The 17,763-nt window shown below is 40.9% G+C and overlaps 1 protein-coding gene across 2 annotated transcripts in view; it reads right to left on the bottom strand.

Moving 5' to 3' along the window:
- LOC150083796 (plasma kallikrein-like) overlaps nt 1-17,236 on the bottom strand; it is a 44,086-nt gene extending 26,850 nt beyond the window's left edge. The window contains exons 1-5 of one of the 2 annotated variants that reach the window (XR_016547042.1): nt 17,162-17,236; nt 16,320-16,402; nt 15,372-15,608; nt 13,088-13,129; nt 50-162 (exon numbers count right to left, since the gene is read on the bottom strand). Coding sequence is in view for 1 of the 2 variants with exons in the window: in XM_090374887.1 (XP_090231013.1) it covers nt 15,372-15,608; nt 16,320-16,386 (304 nt within the window). In the remaining variant the exon portion in view is untranslated. The remainder of the gene's footprint in view (nt 1-49; nt 163-13,087; nt 13,130-15,371; nt 15,609-16,319; nt 16,403-17,161) is intronic. The other variant, XM_090374887.1, reaches the window with a different exon arrangement.
- Between the last annotated feature and the right edge of the window lie 527 nt (nt 17,237-17,763).

Raw genomic sequence — 17,763 nt, 5'->3', positions numbered from 1 at the left:
AAAAAACAGAACCCATCGATAGTAAATAAAGAATTATGGAAATACTCACAGGGGGGACCGACCCACGAAGCAGTGGGCAGCCGTTAAGGCGTACCTCTTGCTGATCAAAACGGCACCGCACAGAAACCGACTTCTGCTACTCGTCTTTCTCATGAGGGCGGCCTGCAAGCACAAAGCAAAGACGACGTGCAATCAGAGAGTAAAAATGGCAAAAAGGAGAGTGTTTTAATTGTACAAGAATTTGAGATACAAGCCTGAGTTCCGAATGGCAATTCCTCGCGGGACTCTCCTTTAAAGTTCGTACAGCTTCGGAGGTTTTCAGATCGTCCATGATTAAGGACCACCCCCTTCTATTTGCAATAATCGTCATTTTTGGGATCTCGGTGTCACCGAAATGTCGCGTGCAGATCGACTGCTCACGTGTCATCGTATTATCGTTCCGCGCTCGAAGTCCGTTAACAGACTTCCAGCGCAATGGAGATCGATTGCAATCACGAATCACCTCAACTATTCAATTTCGATTCTTATTGGCTGCTTTTAATAAGTAAAAAAGGATATTTTAAATTTATACGAGGTATTTTGGATTTCTGGTTCAATTTTTTCCTTAAATTTATTGAATTTGTTTCTTTTCTGCGATTAACTGACGTGAAAATTGATTGTAGGTATCTCCCCATCAAATATTTCTTTATTAAATATTAATTGCAACTAAGTTCATATACACTGAGTGCGCAAAAATTATCGGATAACTAGGCCCACCTTCTGCCCAGATAAGGGCAGTCACACGGCGAGGCATTCAGCTCACTAGTTCGCTGAAATACTTGTGCAAAGCTCACAGAGCTTTCCACAAGTATTTCCATCCATGCTTGCTGCTGCACCTCCGTCCACAATTCCTTCGCATTCCTGGATGGAGGATCCAAAGTCCGAATGGACCTTCCACAGAATCCCAAAGATACTCTACAGGGTTCATATCCGGTGAACGGGTAGGCCATTCCACGGTGGAAAATCTGTGGAATGCTCTTTGAACCATGTTCTAGTCATGGTTCACCACGGCTCTGTGGGGAGGCGCATCGTGTTGCTGGAAGAGTCCATTGCCCCGTGGGTGACCATGAAGGGATGGAGATGGTCTGCAAGGATGGACACATAACCTGGACCGTTCAGAGATGCGTCTAGACGTACCAGAAGTCCCAACGTGAGCGACGTTTCTGGCACCCCTCCTGTTGAAATCGCGGATAATTTGTGCCACTGTCCCTCTCAATTTGGCTGAAACAATGCGAGACAGACGTCGACAGCCACGTTCATCCAGCACCTTTCTTCGCCCACACTGCTGTCCACGATGAGATGATATTCCTGAAATTCCTCATACACTCTTCGTACTGCCAAATGGGGATAATGCAATTTCTGAACCACCTCCGCGTTAGAGTGACCCATATATGGGGCACCCACTATCATCTCTCTTTCAAAGTCTGTTAACTCACGACATTTATCCATACTGACATCGAATTACCGTCTATCTGAATGCTATTGTTATTTTGTTATTTTGTTTTTAGGAGCATTAGCAACTAAGGCTATATTGTTCCGGGATATGCGGTGGTCATTCCCTGACCTTTCCGCATCCTCCGTATTTGGTGGTGACAGGCTCGAACCCCGGTCTAATCAAGAGGCGTGTTATTGCTGCTCCTTCACACTTGGCTACGGAGGCGCCACCTGAATGCAGTGATGCAGTACACCTATATAACCGCCAAGCGGTGGGTTCTTCCACTACCGAGAGGGATGATAGCGTCGCGTTGTGCAGGAAACAAGTATCCCATGATTTCTGTCCTTTCAGTGTACTTACATGTCTCTTTTCTCTTTCTATATATGTATCGGTTCAAATAAAAATCATGCAGAAATAATCGCATGATTTGTATTTGATCGATATTAATAAAATTAGTTTTGGCTCCACCAGTATTTTTAATGAGCTCACATATAAAATTTCATGAAAATTTGTCCACCGGAGTACTTCTGTTACATGCGGACGGACGGACGGAGATGGTGAAGACTACAGACGCTTACATATATAAATATATACACCGATGAGCCAAAACATTATGACCAGCGTGTCGTTATGCAAATCGAAGCAACTGGAAGTGAACTGCGGCGCGTGCGCTGGTCAAGACACGGTATGAAAAACCCCATAATACTGAGCTCGTTTAATCAGTATTACTCTTGTTCTTCGGATAGGGAAAGGTAACGGACTTAAGCGAGTTTGACAAAGTCCAAATTGCAATGGCCAGACAAATTAAATTACATTAACCCGTATTCGTGTCTGTAAATTGCGTGTGTTCTCTGGTCGATTTGCCTGTTTTGCTGGACGAAAAAACCCCAGTTTCTGAGGGAAAAAACCTTGCTATCTACGCCTGAGACCGACTAACTCAGCCACGGAGTGAAAAAAGCCCACTAAAGTTCCTCCCGTCATTGACGGGATTCGAACCCGGGCCTTTTCCACCCGGTGTGGGGAGGACGGTGACGATACCACTGTGCTACCCACGCAGACGGTCAGACGATATATGAAACAACACGGTTGGTGGGATGCTGAAGGTTAGTCGTGGTTAGAACCTACCGAAAGTGGTCTAAGGAGGGAAAACCCACGAACCGCTGGCTATTGGATGACTACGGCTCATCAATGCTCGAGGTGAACGAAGGCTCTCCCAGATGGTACGTGGCAACAGAAGGGCAACTGCGACGCAGATGTCCAGTAATTGGAATGCTGGTGACGGGGATAATGTGTCACAACACACGGTGCATCGAACCCTGCTGAAAATGGGACTGCGTAGCCGCAGGCCGTTTCGACTGCTAACCACGGTTCACGGGCGACAGCGCCGAAAATGGGCACGCAAGCATCGAAACTAGACTTTGAGTGATTGGAAGAAGGTCGTCTGGTCGGATGAATCACGTTTCCTGTTGCATCATGTGGACGGCCGAGTACGTGTGCGTATCTGGAGAAGTGTGGCGCCTGGATGCACTGTGGGACGAAAACAAGCCAATGGTGGCGGTGGCATGCTTTGGGCGATGTTCTGCTGGGAATCCCTGGGTCTAGTCATCAATGTACTGGACACTCTGACGTCTACCACCTACCTAAACATCATTGCTGACCAGGCACACCCTTTCGTGGCAACGGTCTTCCTCTCTGGCGGTGCCGTCTTTCAGCAGGATAATGCGCCATGCCACACCGGCCGGATTGTTCGAGACTGGTTCACAGAACATAAGGAAGACTTCCAGGTATTGCCCTGCCCTCCAAATTCCCCAGACATCAATCCCATCGAGCATCTGTGATTTGTGTTGGAACAGCAACTCCGATCTGCAGCGTCTCAACCACGGACCATACAAGAGTTAAAGGATCTGCTGGTTACGTGTTGGTACCAGATACCACAAGACACATTTAGAAATCTTGTAGCGTCCATGCCTCATCGGGTACGAGCTGTTTTGGCTGCACGTGGAGGACCAACATCATATTATGTAGGTGGTCATAATGTTTTGGCTCATCGGTGTGTATGTATACCGTTCTAATATACAGGGTGTTTCAGTTAAACGTTTCAGAACTTCTAAGAGGGGTAGGGTACATCCTGACAACCCGAAATCATATAGCAATGTGGGGTCGGAAATGCTTTCCTGAAGCGGTGTTGTACACAGAAGCACCATAAAGAAAAGAGACCGTAAGTGAGAAATCGTTTTAATAATACATGAAAAGAAGCAAAAGGTACATGGATTAAAGTAAGTGTTCGAAGTTTCTTCCACGGGCTACTGCGATTCTTGCAACCAGCTCCACAGCACTTCAGCAGGAAAAAGGGGATTTGTAGCACATTTTCCAAGGTACCACTGTGCGAAAGCAATACGAGGTTGAAGAAACTTCGAACACTTACTTTAATCCATGTACCTTTTGCTTCTTTTCATGTATTATTAAAACGATTTCTCACTTACGGTCTCTTTTCTTTATGGTGCTTCTGTGTACAAGACCGCTTCAGGAAAGCATTTCCGACCCCACATTGCTATATGATTTCGAGTTGTCAGGATGTACCCTACCCCTCTTAGAAGTTCTGAAACGTTTAACTGAAACACCCTGTATATATATATATATATATGTTATGAAATATTGGAATAGTTGTAAAATGTATGTCAGATCAGAATAATGCCATCAATTGAACTGATTCACATCAGTCTGTAATCTGTTTGTTGTTTGTTATTTGGTTTTTAGGAGCATTAGCAACTAAGGCCATATTGGTACTAAAAATGTATTCAAAATGTATTAAAAGTTTGGCATAAAAGCACTCTGCGGGCCATAAGGCCAAAAGAACATACAAAGAAGAAGCGCGCAGAGCACTTTTATGCCAATGTTTTAATACACTTTGAATACATAAATAGTACCAATTATACTCTTACTATAGTAATTATATATTAGAACGGTCCTAAAACAAAGGTCTCAATTAAATAAAATAAAATAAAATAAAATAACGTAACAGGTTTAAATAAAGATGGGTATCGAAAGAAGAATTTGAAAATCATGCGGACTTGGCAGCAGTAATTGTGGACAGGGATTTCACTTTTAAAAGGATAGCGTAACTGGATCGAATGCGAAAGTGGCTCCACAAAACGTGCCCTTTAAAGAGGTGGGTGGAACTTTGAGTGGAAGAGAAAACAGAAAATATAAAACAATTTTCTAAAAAAAAAAAAAAAGAAAGATTAGTTTAGTTACTGAAAGGGTGGTGCGAGGTTCTGCCGTCACCCCTCCCACCACCGGCCGCTTCACTGCAAGGATAAAAGTTACAGTTGTGTGAATAAAATTGTTTTATTTCAATTATCCTTTTTTGTTTCATATACACTCACTGGAAAAAAATTAGAAAACTTTATTCATTATTTAGCAAAGCCACCTTTAACGCGAATTTTAGCCCATTCACTTCATGTCCTATCTGAGGGAATAGCTCCACATTTGGCCATTCTTCCATTGCGATTCTGGTCAGTTGCAGTAGAGAACCGCGAATACTTGCGGACGAATTATGATTTATAAAACATATTCTACACTTTCTCATTTCGATTCAGATCCGGACAATTAAGGGCCGGAGTGAAGATGTGAATTTTCTCAATGTTCCTCGAGCCACTGAGATATGATTGTTGCAGGATGGATTGTTGCGTTGCCATCTTGACAGAATTCATCGCAATCCAGCTAAAAATGAAGCATTGAGGGTGAAGTTAGTCGCATATGACAGAAGGATATTCACTGGAGGTGACACCACCCTATTAACTGTGTAAGCAAACCTAGTCCGTAAAAAAACAAAAGGTACCCTAGACAATAATACCCCGTATAAGCACTTGAATGGTGGACACGAGACAGTCGGGAACCATGGCTTCATTATTATTATCTTTATTTTGTCGTAAGAGACACCCGCTTACAGCTATTAACCAGGGGATGTATATTCATATAAGATGACTGGTATATTTAGCTTTATTTAATAATTTGTTGAAAATATAAATCAAAAACATGATCTAAGGGAAGAAGAGGAGGAACACCTCTTCTAGAAGAACAAAGGGATTTGGTTTCGATCCCTGAAATGGTCTTTTTTTTTAAAATTCAGTAATACGTTTGAGATGTCATGGTCGATAATAATCAAGTTAGATGATTGCTCTGATGAGTACACAGATCCGTTATCATATAAGTTAAGGTTTTCTTAGTAATCTGCAAACAACTGACAGATGTGATCTGCACAATGAGCAGTTTTATTATCATGAAAAAAGCTGCTTACGCTTCTAACGAAATTGCAGAATAAATTTGTGTCATTCAGTTAAATATTTTCCACTACTTCCCATTTTTTTACTAAACTTCCTATTGATCACCCAATAGATCAGACGAGCTAAATCGAGGTATTTTTGTTGGACCACAAATTCGCAAATTGATGAGGGAGAGACATTTTCAGGGAACTATGAATAAATTCATATTTCCCTCAGAAATGAGCCTGCTTAGAGGGCTGAAAAACTGAATGAGTATTTTGCATTTACATTCACACATCAGGAATTCTGTAGGGAAGTGGATGACAGAAACGTATCAAAATCTGAGAGGGAGTCAAATGATTTTGTATTAACTGAGAGCAAATTGGAGGACAAATTGTTGAAGATAAACATAAGAAACGCACCTCGGGTGAATGGGATCCATCCCCTTATATTAAAATGGGATCCATCCCCTTATATTTTTCCGACTCCAAATTACAACGTCTCGACTCAGGTCCACACCAAGATAATAACGAGCCCAAAATTACTCAACAATACTAAATGTCTAGAAGCAGCCACTGCAATTCCTTGGAATGCACTTGAGCAATGTGATAATCAACTTGCCTTAGACCTTTTAACTCGCTGGCTCATCACAATTTCTAATTATGCAGCTTCAAAGAAAATAAGGATCTCTGAACGTACGAGAGGATGGTGGACTCCTGAGCTGAGTAACAGTTTTAAGCTTAAACAGGAACTGTACAAACAGTGGAAAATGACAGGACTAGCTCCGGACCGAATTGCGTACTCCAAAGGACGAGCAAGCTTCAACCGCCTGAAGTCTCAGGCCATAAAACATCACATTGAAACCACACTTCATAAGGGATGTCCATCATACCGACAGAAATACTGTGAACTCCCTCCACAGTTTGATCCTGAAAGGTGGATGGACTTTATTGCACGAGTTCAGCAAAACCAACTTGAGCTTAGTGATATTCCCATGTCTGATGATGATGTGCCCAGAGATGTACTTGAAACCATTCAATTAACAAGACAAGACCTTTTATCTGCGATTAATAAGTTGCCTGCAACTGGTACAGCGGGAATCGACAAAGTACCACAATTTATCATTAAATGTTCGAGCCCATTTCTAAGTGATCCCCTCCTAATAATTTTCAATAGCATATTAAAAGGAGAATTTTTCCCTCCAATATGGAATTTATATTCTGTTAGGCCACTCCCAAAAGTTTCCCAGCAACTGAAGCCAGACACTTTAGACCCATCTCTCGTTCCTCGTGTCTATTGAAATTACTTGAAAAAACAGTACTGAAAACACTTACCACGCACATTCTCCTGCACAGGCCCCAGCAAATTCATTATTCGTTGCAAAACAGATCAACAGTTAGTAACCTGATTATGACTACTAATGCAATCCTTGGATCATTTGAGGAGAAAGAAGAAATGGCAATCATATATCTTGATTTACAAGCTGCGTTCGATAGTGTTCACATCCCAGCCTTGCTCAAACTCCTTCGAAATTACTATCACATCACAGGCCCAGTATTGAAGTTTCTGACATCCTTTCTTCAGAATAGAATCATCCAAATGTACATAGGAAAACAAAGGTATACTAGACAAATACATGCAGGCGTTCCACAAGGAGGAGTCCTGTCCGGAATTCTTTTCACTGCTATCATCTACCCACTAATACACAATAGAACAGATATGATATCATATGCAGATGATTTAAAGATCTTCACAAAATTAAATTTGACCGATGAAGCCAAAAACACCACAGTAACCATCAACAAGACCTTATCAGAAGTACAGCAGTACCTCAAGAATTTTGACCTGCAAGTGAACCCTGAGAAATCTGCCATCATGGTATTCTCTCTTAAACCCATACCAACCATAATTCAGCCTGCGATTGACGGAGTCCCGATCCCCTGCGTTGAAAAGCAAAGAGATCTGGGTGTAATCTTCGACAGAAAATTACGATTCATCACCATATAGAAGAACTCTGTGCTAAATTCAACAAGAAACGGTGGGTTGCCAAGCAGCATTTGCTACACATTCACAACAGAAACCTGATAAAAATGTATATCAGGATGATGATTTTTGGAAGTGTACTGTATGGCGTAGAGTTGTGGGGCTCAGCTGCAGACACCACAATTAAACCATTAAAAGCCGCTGAATACTGGCTCCTGAAGTGGGCAACCTGGAAGTGTCATCTCCCACCACAGCAGCGCACAACACCGATGGCCAACGCGCTGAACTTAACCAGGTTTTCAGCATTAATGCACGAGAGAAGACTCATCTTCACCGTAAAAATGATTGCCGGGAGAGTCTCAGCACCCAACGTTTGGGACACCGTGTGCTGGCGGATTCCCCAACCAGGTCTCCGCTCCACTCCCAAGCTTCTTGCTCTTCCTTCGAGACTACATTTGAAAGATCGGTTCCTCCCTTATCAGAAGCTCCATCTGGTTCAATCCCTGGATGCGGACTTGTCTAAAATCATAGATGATAAAAAGTATAGACGGATCATCCTAGATCTGCACGTGGTCTCCAGAACTACCAACTGATCTCAGATCGTTATGGCGGGGCAAGAGACTCTCAGAAAACTGGACTTGAGGAAAATCTTTTGTTATCACAATTTGTTATTTTTGTTATTTTGTATTAGTTTTCCTTTCAAGTCAATGTTATCCGCTATGAGTACTTTTTTTTTATTTTTTTTTATTATATAATTTGCTTATAATTAATCGTTACAATTCCTTTATTATCTCTGCCGTTTGTTAACTCCTGGCATGGTGCCGTGAAGGGTATTGTATGGTCGTGGTACCTGCGTGTACCGGTGAACTGTACAATAAAGATCTTATTTAACTAAAGGAGGCGGTAAAGAAATTAAGCAAACCCTTAGCCACAATTATGAGGGCATCCTTGAATTCAGGGAAGGTCCCCACGGAGTGGAGATGTGTCCTCATTTCACAAAGCGGGAACCAAAAATGTGACGAGTAATTACAGACCACCAGTTAGTTTAACTTCTGTTCCTGGAAAAATAATGGAATCACTGGTTAAAGAAGCATTGAAAGATCATCTAGACAAGACTGTAGTTATAGTTCGGACACAGCATAGGTTTATTAAGGGTAAGTCTTGTCTGACCAATTTGATTGGATACTGTGATGTGCTCACAAAAGAATTGGATGTAAAAAATAAAAAAAATAGCTTCAGGGAACTTTTGATACTATTTCACATGGGAGACTTTAAAGGAAGTGATTAAAGACAGGACATCCTAATGACTACATTCTGTACAAAAAAAAGAAAGTGTTAACTTTCTGAAAAGACTGAAAAGACAAGTACATTGCGCAGCTGTATTATCAAACCTCAAACAAGGAAAAAAGATAGTTGGGGATAACAGAAAAAATTGTCTCGTGACTGCCGAGGTCTTTACCGAATGGTCCAAGAAGACATTTGGACAACCTACCGCACCCAACCAGTTAGCAACTGGAGAAAACATGAAGAGAATAAGTGCAATCCTTCACCGAAACGCAGAAAAAGAAGAATTTTTTTCAAACTTACTGAGAAAGACACCTCTAGCAATCATCACAATTTCCAAAGAAAATCTCATGAAAGCCATAAATGAACTTCCTAATAAAGCAACTGTTGGTGCTGATAGACCTTGGCCTAAAATGGGATGAGAGACTAACATTCTCCGAGCACTTTGAATACATCAAAGCTAAAACATATGCAGCGCTGTGTGCTACCAAACAGAAGTTAACTGGCATTAGAAACCCGGATCTTGTTAAAAAGTATATCTTGAAATGTATACTTCCCACCCCACTGTATGCTTCACAGATTTGGTGCTCTGCCCCACCGAGCAACCTGAAAGCGTTCCTTAGTATTGAATACTGGCTCTTGAGATGGGTGAACATGGTCTCCAATCACCCATTTACTATCTCTAGAACCATCCTACTTTCCAATCTCGACATTCCTCCCTGGAAACAGACAATCAACACAAGAAACGTTTCTACGTTAGCCCAACTGCTAACAGAAAGATTAAACGCTCCCAATATTGACGGCCTGCTTCATTCTCGTCGATAAGCCACCAGGATTTCTGAAACAAGACATTCTCTTCAAAGAAACTTAAAAAACCTGGAGAGCGTAAGTCACTTTTTTCCAGTCAATCCAACTAAGAATTGAACCGGAAAAGCCCTGTAACGAAAAAGCCCAGATTGCAAGTCTTTGCTGACTCCTATCGTCTCGTGCAAAAGTAGTGCACAGCCACTCGGCTCAAAAACTGTATTTAATTTTGATCCCTTTTAAGTATGTATTCTCGGTATTCTAAATGCCATCGGTAGTCTAAATGCCAACTAAGATGTCAAAATTTTAAATATTCTACGATATTCAAAGATGCCAAAAATTTAAATTTTCTATTATAAAATCATATTTATTCATCTGTTCCAAAATTCTGTATTCAACCTTTCAGGTTGAACGTCCCATGGACTTTGTAATCTTTTGCTCATGGGTCCGCTTCACACCTTAGAATGCAACTAATCTGACCCTTCTAGCCAATGGCTGTCCCAGGGGTGTCTCTACAACAGAGAAATAAATTGATAATAATAAAATTTTGCTAACAGGGATAAGGAGGCGATTTTCCCCTTGTATAAGGCAATGGTCAGACCACACCCTCAGTACTGCATACAGGTCTGGAGGCCTCATTTTAAGAAGGATGTAGAGCTGCTGCGACGAGTAAAGAGAAGGCTAACGAGTTTAGTAAGGAGAACAAAGGGGTGCTCTTATGTAAAAAAGCTTTAGTTTTGTAAATTTCAGCGCCTGGAGACTGCGAGTGAGCTGATTGAGGTGTATAAGACCTTGAATGGTTTGAGAAAGCTCAATGCCGATGAGCTTCTTCCTCTTGCCCAGGTTAATCGCATGAGGGGACATAAATTCAAATTGAGGAAAGACAGTTGTAGAACAGATGTGCAGAAATTTGCCTTTAGCTATCTGGTAGTTGATTGTTGGAACAGACTTCCATCTGTCGTTGTGAAAGTTGGTAACTTAAATAACATCGAGGAAGAACTGGACAAATATTTGGAGCGAATGGATGGGGGTGAAATGGGAAGTGTTTTTTTTTTTTTTCTTTTTATTGGTTGATGCTGCATTGCTTGCTTTCTTGCATCATATGAATGTGCTAATTATGTACAAGTATAGTGCGAGAGCATCAATAATACATAGCCTGAATGAATCTGAATGAACAGAATATTAGCAAAGCAGCATCGTTTTAAGTTATATCTCATATTGCTCTCGCACTATACAAATACTTATACATAGTCTAGATTTTTCCATAGCTTGAGGCTCACGCCCTAAACGGTTTATAGTCTAAATACATGATACACCATCAGGCATCTCTCATATTGTGGAGTTATACTTCATAACTGTTTTGCCATCATTGCATCACTCGGGTACCTACCCACCCACTGAAGAAGGGACAAATAGGCCTCAAACGGCACCATGGGGAGCCTGATAATGTCCGGAGTTTCCAAGAATGGGTAACAACAGTCCTTCTCTACTGGGGAAGCGTTGCCTATTCGAGGAGTTTTAGAGTGGTGTGAGTTGAAAGAGTTACTGTCCCTTTCATTCTTCTACACCGTTTCTTTTCCTCTTCCACTCCTACTATTACTGTCCCTCTACCTTTTTTCTTTTCTAAGTCTAATATTCTAAGTCTGATGGCCACTGAGTTTCTTCGAATAGGTAAAAACAATCATCTCTTCTGGGGAAGCGCTGCCTATTCGAAGAATATATGAGCTTTGAGCGTGAGTCGAAGGAGCAACTGTCCCTTTCTTCCTTCTACGGCATTTCCTTCCTCTACCTCTCCTACTATCACCTTCCTACATCTTTATCTCTTTTCTAAGTCTAATAGGAATAGTATGAGGATAACCGAGAACTTTATCCCATACCATATTTCAAAACGGTGCCATGTGGGTGGTGGTGGTGGTATCCATCTGAGAATAAGTAACATTAGTCTTCTCCTCAGGTGAAGCTTTATTTATTCGAAGTAGTCCAATATCATGGCAACTCGTTGTGAAGGTATTCATAATATGAGATATAACTTAAAACGATGCCGCTTTGCCAATATTCTGTTCATTCAGATTTGGCTGTGTATTATTGATGCTCTCGCAGTATACTTATACATAGTCTAAACTTTTCCATAGCTTGAGGATTACGCCCTAAACGCTTAATAGCCTATGCTAATTTTAAGTTTAAGATTTAATTAATTTAAAAAAAATCCCTATGTTTTTTTTAAATTCAGAGTTGTCTTGGAGGTGGAGGAAATGATTTGGAATCCATTGGTGGTTGGTGACATGCTGTACCATGTGCTGATATGCGGAGAAAGTTAACTTCCAAAGTGTTCCTGTAAATAATGGTTGGGAAGTCAGCAGTGAATCGAATTCGACCATGTGGAGCCGTATACATTGTAGGTAAACTGCGTGTGTTTTGTGGTTGGTTTGCTGTTGCTGGACGAAAAACCTGACATTTCTGGAGAAAGAACCCTTCTTCCCTCCCGTGAGACCGACTAACTCTGACATATGAAAAAAGCCAATAAAAATTTCGCTCATCATTGGCGGGATTCGAACTCAGGTCCCTTCCATCCGCTGTGGGGAGTACGGCGATTCTAGCAACTGTCCTACCCACGACAGCCCAATTTCGGGAAGGACAGTGGTAATCACCACTGTAGCGAGTGGGGTTAGCAGAGGCGCAAGATTATTTCTAAAATAATCTCTTTCGAAGAGGAGAGAGAGAGCACAGACGACCTCAGCAATTAAGATAAGTTCATTCCATGGAATAAATGGTGAGCCTGTATTTAAGTAAAAGCGCTTCGTTTCGAGCCGAAAATGTATATTGGGCAGGTGGGTGAGGCACTAAGCAAAGCCACTTGAAACCGCCTACGTCAGTTATTAGGTTTGAATGAGAAAGAACCTGCCGGGAGTTCACCAACTGCACGGTGCAAAGCAAGTGAAGAAATAAGTCTTAAAATTTTAACATTTTATATAATTATTCGTGGCATTTGAAGGAATCGGCTACACCGCTGTATTCTATGGAAGGAAGTCAGAGTGAAAACTGCTGCTGTGATGCCAAAATTTGGCGATACCCTTTGAGGTACGACGCGGCACCCACTTTGCAAAGATGTGGGTTAATGAAACGCCCGAATAATTTTTAATGCGTTTGGGGTGCAGCTGAAGTATGAGAGTAAGAATCTTAGTTTTATAATGCGTTAAATAATAGAGGAAATTATATAAAATATTAAATAAGCAACCTTAAAAAAAGTGGAAAAAATGCTTTTCCAAGCGACTCATACCTTTTGTGCGTTTCATTGGAATTAATGATTTCATTCCACAGCCTGAAAGGAAGAAAAAATTAAACACAGTTATAAAATACGAAAAGGGAAATAAAATGATATGGTGAGCTAAAACAGCAAAAATAAAGTGCGGACGTTGACAGTTTAATTAGTTTAATTTCCCAAACTTTGAAGACTGTGTACGGAAGGAAATTGGACTGCGTTCAGATTTGCATTCTGCACGATGAAGAAGAAGGGGTCAGTCCGAAAGAAGTTCGATTAACCCTAGTCAGGGGATATTTATCACTAATGGAGCAGAGCTAATACGCAAATGCATATTATTGGGTGAATTTACGTGAGTAAATGGTGGACACTTCATACTGGGAAGACTCAGTTGTTGAAAACCACGTCATCCGGATAAAGATTGGAAGTGTTAGAACAATGGTCTGTGTCCATTCGCAATCCAGGCTAATCAAAAGCTCCAGGACTGCAGATGGAGGAAAGGAGTTGGATTTCAAAACTGTAGAAGAAGGATAATGGTCAGATTAACTCGCATGCACACTTGGAGTGTGCGTGCGTGCGTTAATCGCCAAGGGTTATGAAGTATCTGTACAGTGTACAGTGTGTACTGTAATTGTGTATATTCTTCGGATGATTTTCTGTTTTCTCGGCAAAAAAACCGAGAAACTGTTATCATCTGAAAACTTAATGCCTAAGTTTTCGGATGATACAAAGGATGGCAGGATGATTAACAACAGTAATGACAGTATTCTACTGCAACAAGTCTACCAGTGAGTTCACTTTGGAAAAAAAAATCGATGCAACCTTCGCCTGAGACCGAATAACTGAGCCACAACGTGGCTTTAGTTTGTCGGCCCGTAAAAATTCCATAAAATTGTGACTCAGTTGCCACTTAAAAATTGCGTAAAGCCCATAAAAGTTGCTAGCGACATTGTGGCATTTCGAACCTGGCCCTTTTCCACCCGGAGTGGGAAGGCGTGAATATATGAAGATTTCAAAATGGCCGACAAAATGCTGTGCAGTTGGAAATGTCAGTTGCGCTTCAACTACATTCGAGGTCACTAGTCATTTGCAGGAAACTTAAAGAACTGCTTACTAAGAATAGTAAGGAAGTTCTTACAAGCAGATAACTGATTTCTGAAGGCTCTTTCTGCTGAGTTGTGATCGAGGAAGACGGCAGAGGAAGCGAGGTCACCTTAGCAATTCCCATCCGGAAGTTTATTTCTTAACGTTTGCTTCTTAGAAATCAGTTCCTGCCCAACATCTTCTATCTACACTGCTCGTGACCCCTCCTACCTCTCGACTTCCTGTCTGAAAAGTTAGGCAGACACACATCTAACGTTGGAAACGAGCGAACTCTTAATCAACAGATCACGCGTTAATTGTGGTAAAACAGACGACCGATAATTGAGTTAACACTGATAAATGGACATCGTGGAACTTGAAGAACTGCCACTGCTAAGACAAACATGAAATGAGTCCAGACGTCCCCCCTCCATATAAAGATGGAAAAAGTTTAATAAAAGTTTCACTTTTATAACTTTCACGACTGTATTTGTATTTTATTGTTGTCAGAGGACATGCTGACATCACCCCTGATTTTCTTATGTATGAAGTCGATTCCATGTACCTTTGGATTTGGTTTCATAGTACAGTGGTCGCAATGGACCACAAGGTGCGCAACTGACTCAATGTGGGCAGAGAAATTTTACGGGACCATGAAAACTCCTGGCTTTTCTTAAACTGTTTTCATCACATTGGCAGTTGTGTGTTGCATTACATTTAATCTGTGTCCAACTTACGGTTATCAGTGGACTCTGCTCTTCGTGGACTAACAATATTAATGGTGTCCCAAGGGTTCATTGCTGGGCCTGTCATTCATACATAAATTGAAAATGTATTAATGCTATCGATGAAGGTATATAGAACTTAATGCCTAAGTTTTCAGGTGATACAAAGGATGGCAGGATGATTAACAACAGTAATGACAGTATGCTACTGCAACAAGATCTAGAAAAATTAGGTTGGTTAGCAGAAAATTAGCAGATTAGAAATAGAAGAAAAATAGCAGATCCTAAACCATCACCTTTATTTCTTCGAAGAGTGTTATTAGTTAAATTGTTACGAATGTATTTTTGATATTATTTCACGTTATACGCCATCCATATGTCACAGCATCGTAATAAAACAGTCCAACACTGCACTGAAATCCAGGTGCAAAGCTGGAAATTAAAATAAATAATTTAAAAAACCGTTTAAAAAAATCGCAATTGATTGTTCATACCTTCAATTCGTAAGTCCGGCACCGAGCTCTGACTGGACAGGGCTGCGCAACACACGAAAGGCACATCGTCATCCCAGTCACAGGGAGGCTCTTCGGTGTTCAGAGTCCAAGTAGAACACTCAGTGACCTTCGTACATTTTCCTGTTGAACCATTGGTGGTGGTGCAAGATGCCTGAGTTTTCTTATCCGACAGTTCTTCGAGGGACAGCATCGGCCTCTTCAGTGTTGCCTCAGTTACTGTAAGAACAAGAGAAACGCCAACCTCCTCATAAATAAGACAATTCGAACACATTCGGTACCAACACTATTAAGCAGTTTATTAAGCGCAGTAAGTAGAGGGTTTTCAAAACTATCCAAACCACAACATTGCCGTTGTGGCAATGTTGTGGTTTGTTGAGGCAATGTTGTGGCCTCAGTCTTACGAAATGTCGAATTCTTACAACGATCTTATCCGCCTGTCCAATTAACGAACAAATGTTTGGCAATCACTGGCGCAGATGATACTTCTCCCTAGCATACTTTGACACTTTTGGCCTCAGCAATCTAATAATATTTTGCATCTCTTCTCGCGTATGCGCAGTCAGCTGCGTCCTGATTTGCATAAGAAGGTTAATAATTCGTAGTTGATGTCCAGTACGGAGTAAAAGAGGAAGACAAACTTTTATCGACATTAAATGTTGTTTTGAATGTCTTCTTCTATTTAATTATCAAAACATATCTTCGGAAAATGTAAAATTTTAAAGGAAAAAAGGTTTATAAATGCAGAATGGGAAGGTAGAATTATCCTAGCGGATTATCTTCACTAACGAAGCAAAACATAATCATTTCTGATAAGAACTGAGGCCAACTAATAAAAGTCTAACATCCTTTATTTTGAACTTAATTTAAATAAAAAAAGCTAGAATGACTGGTTTTAATTTACGTTAATTTCACCAAAGAGATTCTTACCTTCTGACGACACTCGGTGGTATTCCACAAGTAGAACAGCAACCAGCAAGAATAATTTTACTCGCATTGTCAGCGACACAGTTCTGAAAATAAACAAACGTTACTTTACTTTTCATCACAGAATAAAATCAACTTTAATGCAGACCATAAACTGCTATTTGCACATATTCAGATGCACTGGTCTTGGATAGCCAGCTTGCGGTCCTTTCACATGGCCTGGAACAGGATTGGTTCATCTTCAGCCAAAGTTGAAAAATAAATTCATTCTGCAAGGGGCGGACTTTTATGGCGTGGTCCAGTTAGAACGTCTTTCCCGAGAGTTAGTGGTTTTTTGGGCTCGCTTTCAAAAATTCTCAGTTTTCTACTTTTCCATCCCACCTAACAGGGAAATGGATATACGATATTTCTCTTTATAAGACACAACAAAGATAAGATTTTAAATTCCAAAAATTACAAGGCTTCCGTAATTAGATGCACGTATCTAATTACGGAATTTTGGTATCGTTTACGTTAAATCGATGGATTCATACAAGGATTCAGCGCTACATTTTTGGCCAGTTCTTGGGATCTACATCATCTGCTAACCGAGACCAGAACAGAATGAAAACTTTTAAAAAAAGAAAATAAATGTAAAACTACGCGATTCGACTCTTTTCTGTCTATTTTCTGTTGCAAGTCAGTAACGAAAATAAACAGAAAAACACACCACTTTTTGAACAAACTTTCAAATTCCAAAAATGTATACTATTTCTTCTCATTGCAATTTTGATTCAAAATTATTATTTCTAAACTGCATTGGATCTTCCTTTTGAAGAGGATCCAAGGATGATATATAAATATACCTCTAATCTTCAGTGAAGGTTTATCCGGAGTGTCTGCGTTCTAATACAGCTTCTGTCTTCCAGTGAGTTCTCGGTGGAAAATGAATGGGGAGTGTGCGGCTTCCTCCAGATAACATCGTGACGTGACGCGACACGTCATTTCGGAAGACGAGCCAACAAGCAGCGCGATGACAGTTTTGGAAAATGCTCGTTATTCGCTTGCAGGAATTGACCTGGCTGCAGAGTGTGGGGAAAAGTCGGAAATGGGCATTTTCCGATTTGCGTGTAATGATCTCACGATTTTTAGCTTTCATTCGAGGCCCTCTTGGGTTGCACAGTTGGTAAAATCGTCGTCCCCACACCGGGTGTAAAAGACCTAAGTTCAAGTCTTGTCGATGACGTGAGGAGATCTATGGGAGACCTTTCAACAACGTGGCTGAGTTAATTGGTCTCAGGCGCGGGCAGCAATATTTTTTTCTTCCGAAAACTCGAGTTTTTCGTCCAGGAAACAGAAAATACAGAACACACACAAATTATAAACAGCATATGCGGAACGATATGGCCTTAGTCGATGATGCCGTTAAAAAACTCTACTACAACTTCCGAGCCAGTCCATTTAATGG

This window comes from Mastigoproctus giganteus, chromosome 6 (genome assembly GCF_048544385.1).
Source record: "Mastigoproctus giganteus isolate SK-2022 chromosome 6, ASM4854438v1, whole genome shotgun sequence".
In the NCBI taxonomy this organism is placed as follows: domain Eukaryota; kingdom Metazoa; phylum Arthropoda; class Arachnida; order Uropygi; family Thelyphonidae; genus Mastigoproctus; species Mastigoproctus giganteus.
The sequence above is the reverse complement of the archived record's forward strand: the minus strand, read 5'-3'. Positions and strand labels throughout refer to the sequence as shown.